Genomic DNA, 18,511 nt, shown 5'->3' on the forward strand with positions numbered 1-18,511 from the left:
TTTTTGTCTTTTAGAGACAGGGACTTGCTGTGCATCACAGGCTGGCTTTGAGCTCACTTTGTAGCCCAGGCTGGTCTCAAACTCGAAACAGTCCTGTCTCAGCCTCCCAAGTGCTGGGATTACAGGTCTGTGCCACAGCGCGTGGCGAGTGACATTTTATTAAAGAGTTTTATAATTATGCTTATGTAATCATAAATCTTTTTTGAGTAGTATTGTTGGTTCTTTCACTTTGGTAATATAAAATGAGTGAATTATTTATGAAGATACAAAATATTGAAAAAACAAAACCAAATTTTTTTCTTCCTTTACAGTCTGTTCCCAAGATGTGTGCTTCAATTTCTATGAAGTGGAATTGTCAAACAAACAAAGGAAAGAAATAGATAAATTAATAGAATACGTGGAAAACAAGCAATTGGTAAGATTTTTTTTAATTTGGCTGAGACAGAATCTTACTATGTAATTCACCTGATCTTGAACTTACTGTGTAGCCCAGGTTGGTCTCAAACTCCTAACAATCTTCCCACCTAGCCTCTTAAGTGCCATGATTACACATGTGCCACCATGTCCAACAAGAATCATTCATTTAATATATAATTTTTTTCTTGAATTGAGAAATTGATGTCAAAGTATTACTTGAGGGCTTCAGAGATAGCTCAGCAGTCTAAGCGCCTGCCTAAGCAAGTGCAACAACCCAGGTTCAATCCCTGGTACCATATATTATGCCAGCACTGCCCCAGGCACACTAAGCTGGCCACCAAGACTGGGCATGATGGCGCATGCCTGTAATCCCAGCACTGGAGAGGCTGAAACAGGAGGATCACTATGAGTCCCAGCTATGTAGTGAGATCCTGTACCAAATAGTTTTAGAAAAAGTATTGCTTGTCTGTGTCTAAATGGAAATATTTTAGATTTCTGAAGTGATTTTTTTTCTTTGAGATTTATTGATATGTTCACATAGTATTTTGTTTTTAAACTTTTTTTTTTAAACTTTTTTTTTTTAATTTTTTTTTATTTATTTGAGAGAGAGAGAGAGAGAGAGAGAGAGAGAGAGAGAGAGGCCAGCTCAGCCCACCAGGGGGCGGGCTGGCTGGCATGTGGTGCTGGGGGATTGAACCACAGTCCCTGATGCTTTTGCTAAGCTTGTTCTAAGTAGGTGCTTTAGACCACTGAGCCATCTCTCCAGCCCACACATAGTATTTTTGACTTAACATGTTTTCATCCCCCTTGTACCTCAGTTTACTTTTGTGTCTCAAGGTAGCTTATTCTTTATTACTTTAAAATTAATGTAAGAACATTGGGTTTTATCTTTGTTACAGGTATATAAGTATTTGAAATGGTGAACAGAGGTAAAACAAGGAGTTTCAACTTAATAATTTAGAATGATAGCTTTAGATTACTTCCCCTGATTCCTGGGGACAAAATTTCCTAAATTAAAATTGGAGTTCAAGATTCCATGGACGGGCTAAGGAGATACCTCAGCAGTCTAAGTGCCTGCATGGCAAGTGTGAGGGCCTGGGTTCATTCCCTAGTACCATATGCCATTCTGGCCCTGGGTGCACCTTGCCAGCCACCAAAACCAGGTGTGGTAGTACATGCCTATAATCCCAGCACTGGGAAGACTGATTGGAAAATCACTGTGAGTCTGATCTACTTAGCAAGACCCTATACTAAGTAAATAAATAAGTAAATAATCCATGGAAGACTGGTAGAATTTACTTTTATTCACATTTTTTGTTACCATCAGAACTCATTACTTTAAAAAAAAAATCTTAGAATACCGTAGAACAAATTTGGGGGAGGTTGGTATCTTTTAGTCTTTCTGGTTCCAGGATTCTGCAACAATTTTATGTAAACATGAGTTTAAGACTAGGGATGTAGGGCTAGCCCAATAGCTCAGTGGACTAAAGCGCCTGCTTAGGCAGACACAGGCTGGGGGTTCAATCCCTGGCATGCTGACCCAGCCCTGCCTCTGGGGTGTGCTGAGACAGTGATGGAGACTGGGCATGGTGGCATGTGCCTGTAATCCCAGCGCTTGGGAGGCTGAAAACAGGAGAATCACTACGAGTCCATTTTATGTAGTGAAGACCCTCTATACCCTGTCCTAAATACATTTAAAAAATAAAAAAAAAATAAAGAAGACTGGGAATGTAGCTCAATGGTAAAGTGTCTGCCTATCTGCTGTGAAGCCCTGTGTTCAATACCCAGCATTATAAAAGATAAAATACAATATTTATAGATCTGATTCATTTTGTATCAATGACTATGTGGTAACATACTATTTTCCCCTTGCTTTCTGTGACAGTCTTGCTACATAGTCTAGGTTGACCTTGAATTCACTATGTAGCCTCGGGGGGCCATAGAACTCACAGCAATCCTTCTGCCTCAACCTCCCAAGTTCTGGGATTACCAGTATTGGTTTTTTGATGGTGATTGGAAATGTGAACTATCTCACTGGAAAAAAGTAAGCCTTTGCTCACTGACCTGCTATACAGTTGGAGTGTTTTAAAACTAACCATTGCTGTTCTAGTTATTGTGAGAGTTGCCAGAATAAGGCCAAGATTATTTGAACTAAGGAACTTGTGGTTTCTGATACTAGAGACAAAATTCTCGTCACTCCTATAAACACTGATATTTCAGGAATTTTTTCTTGAGCTCAGAAGCTGTTAAACAATCTTTCTTTTTTTTAATTTTTGTTTTTGTTTTCTTTTTTTTTTCCATGTGTCAGGCAATCATCAAATGCTTAGAAGATCGAGGACTTTTCATTTTACTTTCATCATCAGCCTTAAGACCAGAGCCAGGTAAAGTCAACTAACTTCAGGAAATTTTTCTTTCATTTTATTTACTTTTCTTTTATAAGATCAAAAGCAACAATAGTTTTTCTTTTGATTCTCATTCTGTATAGGTATTGGAGATGAACAGATGGGTCTACGTGCGCTACATTTATTCCGTTCACCCCTGGCCACAGGTGAGGATATAGTGGCATCCACTTCACTTGGTCTGTTTTCAGTGCTCATCTGACTTGACATCTTAGTAACACATGACAGTGTAAAGTGTTTGGGTTTGTTTTTCCATCCTCCTAAATAACTTTCTTCCCTTACACTACAGACTTAACTCCTTTTGACTTCTTTGAAGGCTTACCCTTTTCCCTGAGCTTCAGACCCATGTTTTCATTGTCTGCTGTCATTTCCACTTTGATGATCTCCAGGGTTACCTAAATTCAACTTGTCCAAAATTGAATCCATCTATTACTGAACAGCAGTAACCAGGATATACTTTACCCATAGCCTCAGGTTCTTAGATATGCTGCCATCTGTCTTTCTGTCTGTACAGTCCTGTGCATTCTGAGAGTGCATTCTGTTTCCCTAAAAGACCCAAACTCAGTTGTTGTGGTTAAAAAATGTTATTCATGTAGTAACTAAACAGAGCTGCAGTATAGCTGTGATATTAAATTTTCACAGGGCAATTAGGTTAAAATTATATGTAATAAAGTTTCTTACATAAAGGATAACAAAGAAAAAGGTAGAGAAACACTTATCTGGCTTATTTATATCTATCAAGTAATAGTTTCAAGATCGTTTTTTGATAACTTCTCAACTGATTGAAACCTATCCTTAAGTTTATTATCAATAAATTGTTTATAGTGTTTGCCTTTTGTCACAAAATGAAATTCTCAATGTTCTATAATCATACTGTGTGGTTTTTTAAAATTTTTTTTGGTATTTTGTGATGCATGTTAGGTAAGTGTTCAAATACTAAGCTGTATCTCCACCGAGTATGGTATGTGTTTAAGCATGAATACTTTGCCTGGTATTCCTAAAGCTATAGCCAATACAGGAAAGTTCTGAAAGTTGATTTTTACTTTTAAAAGGAGGTGGTGGTGAGACAGAATCTCACTATGCTGCCCAAGCTAGTCTTGAATTCTTGCACTCAAGGATACTCCCACATCAGGCTTTCAAGTATCTGAGACTGCAAGGGTACACCACCATGCTTAGTTGGGGCCTGGGAGATGGCTCAGTAGAATAAGCGCTTCCCTGGCAAGTGCAAGGACCTGAGTTCATTCCCTGGTTCCGGAAAAAAATAAAATAAAATTATATTAAGTTATTCAGAGCCAAGAGCTGCACTTTCTTGGATATCACTTCTTTGGAATGAGCAAAACATTAGCATTTGTAGTAACGCAATGGTTTATTTGAAATATTATATTAAGTATTATACAAGGTATAATTGATTTAACAATCCTAAAAAGAGATAAACCAAGACTTAAATTGCCCAGCATTATAAAACTGACTTCATACTGACTTTAGCTAGTATATCTTAGAGCATCTTTCTGTCAGATTTCTGTTATCATTCTTTTTAATTGTAGTTGCAACTTGGCTAAGAACCTTTACTACCTGTACCCAGAGAAGTCTAGAAACTCTTATTTCAATAAAATTGTAATGTTTTATTTTTCATTTGCTCTTCAGCTCATTAAGACAGTTTTTTTAGGGTCATCCAGATACTTAAATTTTTAGTTATTTGTTTCACTTTGAATAATAGTATCTTTTTTTTTTTTTTTTTGCGGAACCAGGGATTGAACTCAGGTCCTTTTGCTTGCCAGGCAAGTGCTTATTCCACTGAGCTATCTCCCCGGCCCTGAATAATAGTATCTTTAGCCAATCTAAAACATTTTAAAGATTCTATAATACTGTTAAAAATAATACTGCATTACCAAGTTGCTTTATGAAGTAATGCAATTGCCTAGAAAAGGTTACTTTATTAACTGTGTGCTATAGAAGGATTTTTTTTTTTTCCCTCCGAATGCCTTCAGGGCAGGTTTGGCTGGCTTGGGTTGTGGGGATCCAGCCACAGCAACCTGAGCCTGACTGCTTTGTTGAAACAGCTACTTAAAGAACTAAGCTAAAGGGCAGGCCCCAACTGTGTGCTATAAAATACATAAGAACTCTTACGTGTCTGCTTAAGCAAATGTGGAGACCAAGGTTTGAATGCTGGCACCACATGCCAAGCCAGCCTTGCCCCTGGGTGCGCTGAGCCAACAACTGAGACCAGGCTTGGTAGTGTATGCCTATAATCTCAGCTGGGGAGGCTGAAAACAGGATCACTACTAGTCTGAGCTGTGTACTGAGACCCTGTACCAAATACACTAAAAAAAAAGTGTGTGTGTGTGTGTGTGTGTGTATGGACTTCTTTATGTTTTATACCTTCTTCACTTTTTATATCTAAAAGATGAACTACAGAAAAAAAAGAACTTTAACATCTAACCACATTTTCCTACTTATTCTTATTTACCCTTTTTTACTTTAATACTTGCTGTAATAATAATTATTTAAGTAGACTGATGTGATGTTTTATAATTCTGCAGGTAGGTACTTTCTCTTTAAAAAGAATGGGATAATTCCCATTCCATTTACTGGATAATGGAGGTCTTTATTACCTGTCAGTTTATATTACTGATAACTGAAATTTTGTACATACATGTTAGTAACATGTTCAGGAAAACCTGACCATTTCTTGTTTTCTCTCACTGGTCCATTTCAGTTACTGATTCACTTAAGAAATAGCATTCAAAGAGTTAGTTAGAAGAGAAGGTGAAAATAGATTAATTGACTTAGTTAATTTTAAATTTTTTTATTCTATTTGGTAGAAAAGGTGATAGAATCAGCAAATGTTGTTTCAGTTAGACTTGAAGGTTACTTAGGGCCTTACTTCAATTTAGTTGATTTGCATATGACTTCTAAAAAGAATTTGAAGAGAATTGTGTATGTACAGATAAAATAGTGTATTTCTAAAGCAGAAAATAAGTAGGGAAGCAAATCTGCTCTAAAGACCATTGTTGCTACTATAAAAAACCTTTGACATCCTACTGAGTTCCTGATCAAGAGAGAGAGAGCTGGAAGTAGAGTTTAGTATTTATTCTAACTTAGTAAGTGCATATTATATGATTCTGTTTCAATTCATGTATGCATATAATTTCAAATCTGTGAAGTTAATATACTTATTAACAATTTTCCCCCAGCTTTAATCATATTAGTAAAAAACCACCCAGTGGGGCAGTCATGCATGTGACACTGGTGGTTCAAGCTATAGAAGTAAGATAAGGAAATTGCAGCCCTGTCATAAATATGTTAAATATAGTCATAAACCTGTTAGTTGCTGTTTAGTTATTATTAGCAACCTCTTAACATATATAATTGTTTTATTTTTCTGTATATGTTTTATTAAAGAAACTTCAGCCTTCTAATATATATGATATCTATTTTAGAGGTGAAAGTTTTGAAAACTGAAGATGACATCTCATGGAAGCTGGCTCCCATTTTACCTGGCCTTAATTATGCCCTTCTAGAAGCAAAGAAATTCCTTCCTGAAGAAAGAACTCATCCAAATGTATTAGTAAAGCATAATTTCCAAGAATTGTTAAAGGTGCACAAAAGCCTTTCATTGACTGCTGGTCCTCAGAATGGAGAGACAGAGACTACATTCTGTGAGGAAGTATCCAGTAGATTTGATACAGTTTTTCCAACTGAAAAGTGCTCTGCCGAATCTTTAACTCAGTTGAAGTCTTATTTTTCAGATTCTAGTGGTTATACTTTGGAAGTATCTACTGCATTGAATTTGTTAGCAGAACATCCTCCATCTCCTTATATTTCAGATGGAATTTGTGATGCTGGATTTTCTTTAGTTATGACTCCAGATCCTGAATTTCTTGATTCAGAGCCAGAAGTAAGAAAAACACCTCGAACAGAAAAAAATTCTGAAGAAATGTTTAAATCTAAGAAGGCAGCTGTGGTTCCATTGAGTGCAGCATCAAATCTGAGAATACAGCCAAAGAGAAAGGCCAGCATGCTGCCCATATTGCCTAGTAAAAGGGCAAACTTATGCCGCCCATTTGCCAAAAGAACTACACCTGGAACAGACCGAAGGTCCTACTCTCCACCAACTCTAAAGTTAGTCAAAGGACAGTTTCCTCAGAAAAGAAAAAGAGGTAAATACAATTTATGTGGATTATTAAAATAGTAACTACTGTATTCAAAGTCTATACCTATCTGGATTTATATGGACTAGAGCATGGCAGACTGTTAGAAGTTTGTTAGGAACATCTCATGTTTGTAGGAGATGTGTGTACCTGCCAAAATTTGAGAGGTACTGACCTAAATAACTGCTGAAAACCATGAAATATAATAAACTAAGATATAGCAAAGGCCTACCCGCTAAAAGCATATTCTACTTGTAAAACCTCTCAGACTATCACATACTTAAATTTCATTCTCAGAAAGATTGTCATCTATATTTTGGGGGCCATCTTCTGACAATTTGAGATGAAAGAAGAGGATCTTCTAAAAGCAGGCATATCACTGTTAGCAAAGTATGATAGCTGATAGCCTAAACACATATAAAAAGAAGGGAAGTACATGGATCCCTAACATTAAAGTAGTCTGGGATCAAGTTTCTGTTCCTTGGTATATGTCAGAGTTTTTTGAATGATCACCTAAGAGAAGCTGAACCAGGACAATTACAAGATCCAGCCCAACCTGGACAACTTAGAAAGACCCTATCTCTATCTATCTATCTATCTATCTATCTATCTATCTATCTATCTATTTTTTACGGAACCAGGGATTGAACCCCGGTCCTTTGGCTTGCCAGGCAAGTGCTTATTCCACTGAGCTATCTCCCCGGCCCCCGAAAGACCCTATCTCAAAATGAAAAGTGGAAAAAGGGCTCAGTGTACAAGCATAGGTTTTGTCCCCAAGACTAAAGGGGGAAAAAAATCAACTGGATCTTAAGACCAACCTACTGAAATGGAATATAGTCTGTTTGTTTGTACTGGGTATCATACTCAGGACCTTGTTCTTGCTAGGCAGGTGTTTCTGCTGCTGAGCTATTTCCCTGGCCATGATATGGAATATAATTTATATATTGAAAAAGTTCCACAGAAATTTGATGCTCCTGGAAAGCAAAAAAGAATCAGATTCCAGAGTCATTAAGATTTTGACCAATGTATGTTAGCCAGCATGCCATGCCATCATCTGAAATTATATTTAGTGTGTTTTCTCTAAAAAAGTAGGGAACTAGGGCTAGCCAGTTAGCTCAGCAGACTAAAGCACCTGCTTAGGCAGAGTGCAGTGGCTGGGGTTCAATCCCCAGTGTGCCTTGCCAGCCCCGCCCCCAAGGTACACTGAGACAGTGAGACTGGGCATGGTGTCACACGCCTGTAATCCCAGTGCTTGGGAGGCTGAAAACAGAATCACTGCAAGTCTGATCTATGTAGTGAGACCCTATGGACCCTTTTTTTTAAAAAAAAAAAAAAAAAAGTGGGGGACTAAATAGCCAAGGAACCTCTTAGTCATACCTGTGTCACCATTGGCTTCTCGTACTCTACGAAAGTTCAGCAATTATGATGGAGACCACCAGATGGCTTCAAAGCTGAATGTGTACTTTCTGGTCCTTCACAGAATGTTTGCCAACCCATCTATGCTATTTTGCATTTGAAAATGTTTGTAAAGAAGAAACATGTAGGATTTGCTGATGCATAGGATTCTGAATAAGTGAGATTTTTACCCATGTTTTAACGAATAATTTCTGACCTGTGGTTTGAGAAATGGTGTAATATATGTGTATTTTGGAGGTTGGTGGAAAGTATGAGGATATAAAGCATGGAATCGGACCATACAACTGTTTGTAAATGTATTCCAGCCCTACCATTCTGATCTTCTGTTCTGTGTAAGCCAGTTTACTTCAGGTTATTAAACTATCTCTAACTCAACATGCATTCTTACTGTTTCCAAATGTTTTAAATTACTATGTATTCACTATATTTGATATAATACTCTAGTTGTGACACATTTATTTTACAACCCCATCCCACACTGGATTATGCCATGACTAAGGAAGCTGTCATTCATCCAGAATACAACCTATCCCCAACTCTCTCAGCCCAGCACCTCCATTTATGAGAGACTTTCCCTTCTTGTTTGTGCAACTAGATGGTTGTCTAACCTTATTTTTCTTTTAATTTAATATTAAATATTTTTCCTGCTTGTATTTTTGCATTTTCCTTATGCTGAAGATTTTAGAAGATTTAACTAGAATGTAATGAGAAGTCTTACACCTTTAAAACCAATATTCTGGGGCTGGTGAGATGGCTCAGTGGTCTAAAGCACCTACTTAGAACAAGCTTCGCAAAACACAGGGACCGGGTTCAATCCCCCAGCACCACATGCCAGCCAGCCCCGCCCCCTGGTGGGCTGAGCTGGCCACACACACACACACACACACACACACACACAATAAATAAATAAAATTTAAAAAAAAATAAAACCAATATTCTGCTTTATTTCCTATGATAATTTCATAGGGAAGAAAATAGAACTAGAGAAATTTGAAAGCTTTCTTTAAACCATTCCTTTCTGTAACCCCCTTAAAAGAATGAAATGAAGTATGTCTCTTTTCCTATATATCCCTGACACTTGTCAGTATCTTATGCTGTTTAATATCATAGTGTCTTTTGTCTAACCTAAAAATTTTGCTAACATTCATGTGTAATTATATATCTTGGGGGTTAAATTTTATTGGTGAAACAGATTTATGAAAATCCAGTTGGGGAAAATGTATTTAATTTTATAACTCTAGCATTGATATTTCATTGTGTAGTATTCAACCAGTGATTTTTATTTTCCCTCCCTGCTTACCTCTGCCTTTCGGTATTTTCTTAATTCCATGTAAGAATCAAAGCAGGTCATCTTGTAAAAGGGGTGATTTCTTTTCTGTAAGGTGGTAAATTTGTAGCAAATAAAACCAGGTACAGACTCCACAGTCATTCTCTGAAATTCTTTTTTTGTTTAAAGTTTCTTTTTTTTTTTTTTTTTTTGCAGTACCGGAGATTGAACTCAGGACCCTGCGCTTGCCTGGCAAGCGCTTATTCTACTGAGCTATCTCCCGGGGCCCTTAAAGTTTATTTTTCAATTAACATTAAAAATTGAGATGTTAATGAGTAGTAAAATATGTCTCTTTGTGAGCATAGGGTGATTATAGTTAACTAGTTTTACCTGTAACATCAATCAGAAAAGATTTTACAGATTTTTTAAAAATTAGGTTATGGAGGGCCAGTGAGATAGCTCAGTGGATTAAGTGCCTGCTTAGGCCAGCACAGGGACTGGTGTTTGATTCCCGGTACTGCATGCCGCACAGTGAGACAGTGATGAAGTCTGGACGTGGTGGCATACGCCTGTAATCCTGGTACTGGGGAGGCTGAAAACAGGAGGATCACTACACATCCAAGCTGCATAGTGAGACCCTGTACCAAAAAAAAAAAAAAGGCCGACCAGATGGCTCAGTGGATTAAAGTACCTGCTTAGGCAGACACAGGGACTGGGGTTCAATCCTGGGTGTACTGTGCTGGCCCTGCCCCTGGGGCACGCTGAGACAGCTATTGAGACTGGGCGTGGTGGCACACACCTATAATCCCAGTGCTTGGGAGGCTGAAAACAGGAGGATCACTACAAATCTGATATGTATAGTAAGACCCTGTACCTGAAACATTTCAAAGAAAAAAGTATTTAAAAAAAAAAAAATTAGGTTGCGATTTTTATATTACCCTACATTTTTCTTTATTTGCTAAATCTACAAGCAGACTCTAGCAAGTTCCTATACTTACATAAGAACCTATAACTCCATTTATTTATTTGTTTGTTTATTGTCCTTTAGGCTATCCTTGAACTCACTTTGTAGCCCATACTGGCCTGGAATTTGCAGAGATCCTCCTGTCTCAGCCTCCCAAGTGGTGGGATTACAGGCACACACCATCATGCCCAGCTCTAATTTGTCTTTTTAAAAAGCAAAACAAAAGTCTTTTAGTTATACCCCAAAATTTGTTATTTATTCTCTTATAAGTTGCCCCAAACCAAAAGAAATAAAGAGAAAAACTATACTGAAAAATATTTGGGTCTGTACACCTTACAAAAACTGTCTTTTTTTCTACATAAGGTGCGGAAGTGTTGACTGCACAGTTTGTACAGAAATCCAAATTGAATAGAAAAAACCAAGAAGTTCCTATTTCTAAAGATGTTCCAGTGGCAACAAATGCTAAAAGGGCGAAGAAACAAGAAAAATCTCCAGTGAAAACTGTTCGAAGGGCTAAGCCACCTATGAAGAAATCTCCGCAAAAACAAAGAGTAAACATAGTAAAAGGCAATGAGAATCCCAGAATAAAAAAGCAGCTACAACCTGGTAAGAAACACTCTTCCTAAATACTAAAATACAGATCTTAAAGAGATTGCATTTTGCAAGTAATATAAAATCAGTTGAAATTTATCAGTAATTCCTTCTTTAGTTCAGATCCTGACATAATTTTTTACCTATTATAAACAAATAGGAAAGTGCAAAGACTAGCTTTCACAAAATAGACTGTACTTTTAAATGAGCCTAAACATGAATTTCTTTTTTAAATAGTAGTATAAAAGGCCGTATTTATGAGTAAATACATACGCAGGTAGTATTTAGCAGTATTTGTCTGAGTTATAGTTATAAAAAATAAAAGGATATTAGTCTGTCTTGGAAACTGTAAACAAATTGCTCAGAACTGTCAGTAATCTAGAATCTTATATTTGGCTTAAAAGCTATTTTAAAAATTATTTTATGTTTCTGACTTTAAATAGAAAATTTTTAATGATAGGAACAAAAAGCGGACCACTACTATTGTATCTCAAGCTGTTAGACATAACCGCTTTTCTAAAAAGTTCTGTTGTCACCTGAGACATTACCTTTGTATAGCAGAATGCACACTACCTCTACTCCTGCATCTAGGTCCACTTCCTCTGTGTTATGGTGTGACTATTCTTCCATACTGCAAAATATAAATAATACCATATCTATGTTGTTAAGTCCTATTGCTGTGTATGTTGTGTTGTTTCATTTCACAGACTTCATTCCCTCATATTTTCATATTTCTATGAGTTTTTTATCTCATTTCTCGGATTCTGCTTTCTCCCTCATCTCTATCTCAGATAGTGGGAATTTAGAGAACTTTTATTGGTGTGATGGAATTATGGATGAACTTGTCTGTATCTTAAATTCTTTTAATGATTTATGACTGAAGACTCTTTAGAAGCACATCATATTACTCCAGAGCTCATAGTGATAACAGTTTTTGCTTCCATACTAAATTTGAAGTCTTCTCCTGCTTTCTGAAGGGAATTTATGATTTGGTCTTACCCTGTGTGTCCATATTGAGCTCTTACTCTTTTTCTCAACATGTTTCTTTCCATTTGGTCAGTTTGTCTTTTCCAGGTACAGTGTTACTGAAAGCCCTTCCCAGTGATTGTTACAGTCTGGGAAATTTATATTTGTAATGCCATGGAATAGTTATTATAATTCTAGTGATAATTCCAATCTATCACTTCCAGTGCAGTGCAGAATAAAGACACTAAGACATATTTAGACTTATGGGAAGCCAAGGATGTCCTAAGTGCAGCTAGGATGACAGCTAACCAGGACAGAGGCCTCAGCCCAGCACCTCTAATGTTTTGCTTCAGCTCCGATGTGTAATCTTTGATGCCCTGGGAAGTCATGACCTCTTGTATTGAGGCTCAAAGCCAGCAGACAGCATGAGCTAAAGCATGCCTCTCATGCCAGTTCATACATGCTTTTGGAGGGGTAGGACAACACTGACCTATCGCCTTGCTTCAAAGACTACTATCAGCTCCTTGGCTGGACAGATTTTCTTTTTCTTTCTTTCTTTTTTTTTTTTTTTTTTTGGTGGAACTGGGGATTGAACTCAGGTCCTTCTGCTTGCCAGGCAAGCGCTTATTCTACTGAGCCATTTCCCTGGCCCTGGACTGTTTTCATTACATGAAGCCAACTGAAGAGAAAAGGCAAAGTCCTAGCCAGCTTTGTACATATCAGTATGTGGAAATAGGACCACATTTAGCCAAGATGGACTTAATTGCCCTTCTTTCAAGGAGAGTTACACAGATGATCCTCCACACAAAATAAGGTATTTTTAGTCTGGTGTAATTCTCTCCCCACTCAGGTTCTGTGCAGCTAGATCCTGTCTACAGATAGAGGCATTTCCTTACTCTCCAATCTTGTGCTCATTTTCTTTTGGGTGTTTGAGAACATTATAGAATTTAATTTATGTTACTTGTTAAGCCTTTGGTGTGGCTTGGTCCTGTCTTTAGAGTTTGTAACCACGTACTATATCCTATAGTAGTAGTATTTGAATTCTTTGTACTGAATCAGCTTTTAATATTCATAGACAAATTTATTGAGAGGAACTGTGCCATTGGATATTGGCAGAAAAATGAGCCCAGAAAATCAATTTTTTAAAATGCATATTCAAAAGTAAGTTCATTTGAGGTTTGGGGAGATAGTCCGGCAGTCTAAGCATGTGCTTGGCAAGCACAAGGACTGGAGTTTGGTCCTTGGTATTACATGCCATACCATGATGCCAGCCTCAGGACCCTGGGCATGCCATGCTGGCCACCAAAACTGGGGCTGGTGGCACATGCCTATAATCCCAGCACTGGGGAACTGAGACAGGTGGATCACTATGAGTCTGAGCTGCATAGTGAGACCTTGTACCAAATAAGTAAATAAAATATTTTTAAAGTAAATTCATTTGTATTGTAATGTCTATATATGCAGCCACATGCCTATTTAAATTTTTAAGATACAGCCTTTTAAATAATCTCAATTTTTTTCCATTTCTCAATCACCTGTACTAATCTGCTTTATTTGTTATACTTGACATATCAGAGTTTAAAACATTCATCCCAGCTTGAACCACTGATAATACGTGCATGATTGTCCTGTTAGGTGGGTTGAACTATTGGTGGTACGTGCATGATTGTCCCATTGGATGACTTACTTGTATTACCCAATAGGACTGACCCGTGCTGTGGGATAGTTGTGCATGTACTGCCAGTGGTACAAACTGTCCAAAAGGGCAGTCATGCATGTGTTGCCCCACTAGGAACATGTTAAGACAGATGGAACATAGTTATGCTGGCCTTAATTTGAAAAGTACTGATTAAAAGATTTTGAGTTTTAATTACTAGAATCAAATGAGAATTTTGAAGTCAATTTTATTAAAACTAACAGCTTTCTGGGCCAGCCAAATAGTTCAGCGGATTAAAGCACCTGCTTAGGCAGACAGAGGGACCCAGAGATCGATCCCGGCCTGCTGTGCCAGCTCGGGGCACGCTGAGATGGTGATTGACACTGGTCACGGTGGCACGCGCCTATGATCCCAGCACTTGGGAGGCTATAAATAGGAGGATCAGTATGAGTCCGATATACATAGTGAGACCCCATATACCCTGTACACCCTGTCCTAAATACAAAAAATAAATAAAAAATAAAATAGCTTTCTATTCATTTTAAAGTTTGTGGTAGTTTTTTATTCACTGAATTTTTTACATTTTTGTAGAATTCATTTGGCATTGTCTTATCTTAGAGTATCAGTATTTTTGTTTATTACAAGTCAAACATTTACTTAAGACTATACATATTAAACTATCACTTTTCTTCACTTCAATACACTTCTCAGTTAACTTCCCTTGCAAGTTAACAGCTAAGTATATGGAAGACAGTGTTAACAGAGATAGGGTGAAATTAGTGTCAGCTAAGATGTATCATAAAATAAGTTACATGTTTCTCCTGGGCACGGTAGTGCAGCCTGTAATCCTAGCATTTGGGAGGCTGAGTGAGAAAGATCTTAGTTCAAGGATATTCAGGACTGTGTAGTAAGTACAAGGCCAGTACACAGCAAGCTCTTGTCTCAAAATTAAAATCAAAATAAAACAGAAAATGTTAAGGGCTGAAAATACCTCAGTGGTAGAGCATTTGGCCTAGGATGCCCACAGTTGTTGATTTGATCCCACTATGGGCTGGGGGATGAGAGGGTGTTTTCCAGTCTACCCATGGGACAAATGAGGTAGTTGATTCTGCTTCGAGCTCCTTTTTTCCATAAGCCCCTTCGGATTTGGCTATTTTCAATAAAAACTAGACTGTGGTTGATTAATTTTATGCTCCCGCACACATCCCTTTCATTCTAATGATAACATAATAGGCTAGAGTTTTCTTTTCTTTAAATGTATTAGTTGTTGGCCTTTACAAGCAAGTTACCAATTCATTACAGACCTACTATGAGACAGGATCAAAAAACATACTGGGTTCAAGGGCTGCCCGTCAGCTCACTACATAGTCAGGGCTTGCCTAGAACTCATGATGAAATCCTTCTGCTGCAGCCTACTAAGTGTGGGGATTACAATCTCATTCCTCAAATAGAGAGGAACACAGTTGACTTTTTTGTCTACCCATTCACTTGCAACAGGGAATCATTGCCTAATATAATTGTGAACTTTTTCCTTAATAATAACAGCATTTAAGAAGGATTAATGTGGGGCTGGTGAGATGGCTCAGTGGTCTAAGGCACCTTCTTAGAACAAGCTTAGCAAAGCACAGGGACCGCGGTTCAATCCCTCAGCACCAAATGCCAGCCAGCCCCGCCCCCTGGTGGGCTGAGCTGGCCACACACACACACACACACATAAATAAATAAAATTAAAAAAAAAAAAGAAGGATTAATGCGATTGTAATCCCCACACTTAGTGGGCTGCAACAGAAGGATCTCATCATGAGTTCTAGGCAAGCCCTGACTACGTAGTGAGTTGAAGGGCAGCCCTTGAACCCAGTATGTTTTTTGATCCTGTTTCAAAAAATAATAGAAAAATGAGGACTAGGTAAACAAATCACTGGAGAATATAAATTTTATTTATAGACAAGTTACCAGATTTGCTCTTTGTGGATGTAGTAAAGGGGTAAATTTTCATTACTGAAAGGAATGTTTTTAAAAGATAACATTAACTAGTAACTCAAGATACTCATGACACCTAATTTTGTGTGTCATTAAATATTGCAATTTAAGCCCAACATAGTTTAAAAATCAGTATGTTTTAAATGTAGGTAGTTTTTCTTATCACTTACTAAAGGAAGTAGTTTCTGAGAACATACGTTAGCTAAGTAATACATACGTACTTTCAACTTCTGTGTTCTTATGTCCTCACTGGATTGTAAGCTCCCTGAGAGCAGGACTCTGTCATTTTTCCTTGATTTTTTTTTTCCTTCTCTGTATGTTTCTTGGCTTAATAGTATGCTGTGTCTATAGTTAAATATGTATAGTTAAATATATTTAAAACATTCAAGATGTCACCATTTTGAATGGTAACATCTTTTTACATTAGTGTATAAGTCCTCTAAGATTTGTTCTTCCTCTGTCAGTACTTTATAACATACATATTTGAGGGTTGAGAGACACCTCAATCTGTTAATAAAATTCTGATATATATTCTATGTGACATATCAAGAGATATTGCTTGAATATGTAACTGTTAATTTTTTCACTGAGATGTAATATAAAGGATAATTCTATGAATAGTGTTACATCTTTTAATTTTTTCTTTCATACTAAAGCCAAAGAAGAAACTGCTTTACAGCTTCAATCAGGAATTTCATCAGATGGTCAAAAAGATGGAATTAACATAAATACAGCTCAACCACAAAGTACCACAGTGACTCAAAAAGATCTTCCTGGAAACTCCATTATCAACTATGACTCCCAGGCCCTAAATATGTTAGCTGATCTAGCATTAAGCTCTGCTGCCTCTCCCACACCATTACATGAGGCTAGAAACCTTCCCTGCTCCTCTGAATTGCCACAAAATGATGCTTTACTCTCCAAAGACAGTTCACTGAGTGGTACTTCTGACCATGAATATCATAGGGGAGTTAAAAGTCAAAAAGGTATACTATTACCTAAATCATCCTGTGATCAGAAGAATAATTCAGGGTCAGATTCAACTGTTAGCCAAGAAGAAAACTCCGTTTCTTGTAGTCAGATACCTGCTAATGCCCATTCAGCACTCCATAAGGAAACATTACAACCAATGTTGCAATTCGGTGCAAGCCAAAACACTCTTATTATTGTGGAACATTCATATGCCTTGCTTCTTGGAGAACACTCAAAGAAACATCTACAGCAGAGAGGGTTGCCAGGCCCTGCTTTTACCAAGAATGGAATAAAAGGCCCTGACACCAGAACTCCAGTGGGGAAAGTCATGCCATTTCGGCATCTGCAGCACACCTCCCCTCTACAAAAGCTTTCTGAGGATTCATTGGTAAAGCGCAGAAGTCGATTTGTATCTTCCAACCTTAAAAATATTTTTTGCTCCCACGTAGTAGTTAGTCGTGATGGGTCCATTAAGATCACTTTCAAATGTGAAACAGAGTATGCGTTCAACTTAGATAGCAGATACACGAACAACCCTCTGGAGAAAACTGTTGTAAGAGCACTGCACGGGTAAGTAGGAGTGAAACTTGATGACAGTGGATGTAACTTCTGTTGAGATTAACATAAGATGGGAAACTTGTGCCATACTTTGGGAAAGGGGACAGAAATGTATATAGAACCAGTAATTTAATATCTAGCAAATGTGGTTTGTTTGTTTTTTTTTGTATTAGAAACTTTCTTTTTTTTTCAAAGTTTTATTGATAAACAGATAGCAATGAGACAGTTTCAAATCAAATCGAAAGTACAGTTTCAACAAATAATACACTGCATATATTCTTCTTAGTGGTTAATTGCTGTACAAGATGCAGACTTGTGATCCTATTTACAAACACCATTAGAACAAATCATTCTATTCATTAAGAGAATGCAACTATATATCTATCCCAACCACTCTGAATACACAGATGCAAATGTGTTTATTGACAGTTGAGAATAAAAGATTTTGTCACTGCTAGTGATCAATGGAGAGATTTTAAAAGATAACTTTATCCTTACATAAGGCTTTCCATTTTGCAGTACACTTTCAGCAACACTCATAGTCTTTGAACTATGTTTTAGATGAGATCTTAATGTAAAATGGCATAGAAGTAATTCATTATTTTATATATTCTAAGACTGATTTCTAGGAGAAACATTTACAAATTACTTCTAGCTTATTAAGTTGATCGGATTGATAGGAGAAAATAGTTTTACAGAAGGTGGTTGTATAAGTCTTCCATAAGAAGAGATAAAGGCTAGCCAGGTATGGTGTGCATGCCTGCAGTGCAGGCACTTGGGATGTTGAGTTCAGATGAATGCTAAGAGCCCACAGCTAACCTGAACTACACAGCTAGCCGTAAACTACAAAGTGTAAGACCTGGCCTCAAAAAAATAGAGAAACTGATGTTAAGGCAATAATAGAAGAATGGTTAATATCATGAACCATGTTGTTTAGACCAATCTAGGTAGCCTAGTCTAGCTTGTAGGTTCTCCCATTTTATTACCTTTTATGACCTAGGGTAAGTTACGTGCATCTAGTGAGTGCGTCTCATTCTTTACCATGTGTGTAGCTTTTATAGAGAACTCATTAAAACTGGTGCAGGGGCTGGAGAGATGGCTCAGTGGTCTAAAGCGCCTACTTAGAACAAGCTTGGCAAAGCATTGGGGACCGCGGTTCAATCCCCCAGCACC

The 18,511-nt window shown here is 37.4% G+C and overlaps 1 protein-coding gene across 3 annotated transcripts in view; it reads left to right on the top strand.

The window, feature by feature from the left end:
- Fam208b (family with sequence similarity 208 member B) overlaps positions 1-18,511 on the top strand; it is a 90,090-nt gene that overhangs the window by 50,071 nt on the left and 21,508 nt on the right. For all 3 annotated transcript variants that reach the window (XM_023719757.1, XM_023719758.1, XM_012515610.2), the window contains exons 6-11: positions 312-415; positions 2,726-2,798; positions 2,903-2,965; positions 6,257-6,976; positions 10,978-11,220; positions 16,465-17,350. In XM_023719757.1, coding sequence (XP_023575525.1) covers positions 312-415; positions 2,726-2,798; positions 2,903-2,965; positions 6,257-6,976; positions 10,978-11,220; positions 16,465-17,350 — 2,089 coding nt within the window. The remainder of the gene's footprint in view (positions 1-311; positions 416-2,725; positions 2,799-2,902; positions 2,966-6,256; positions 6,977-10,977; positions 11,221-16,464; positions 17,351-18,511) is intronic.

Source organism: Octodon degus, unplaced genomic scaffold (assembly GCF_000260255.1).
Source record: "Octodon degus isolate 3935 unplaced genomic scaffold, OctDeg1.0 scaffold00071, whole genome shotgun sequence".
NCBI classification, from domain to species: domain Eukaryota; kingdom Metazoa; phylum Chordata; class Mammalia; order Rodentia; family Octodontidae; genus Octodon; species Octodon degus.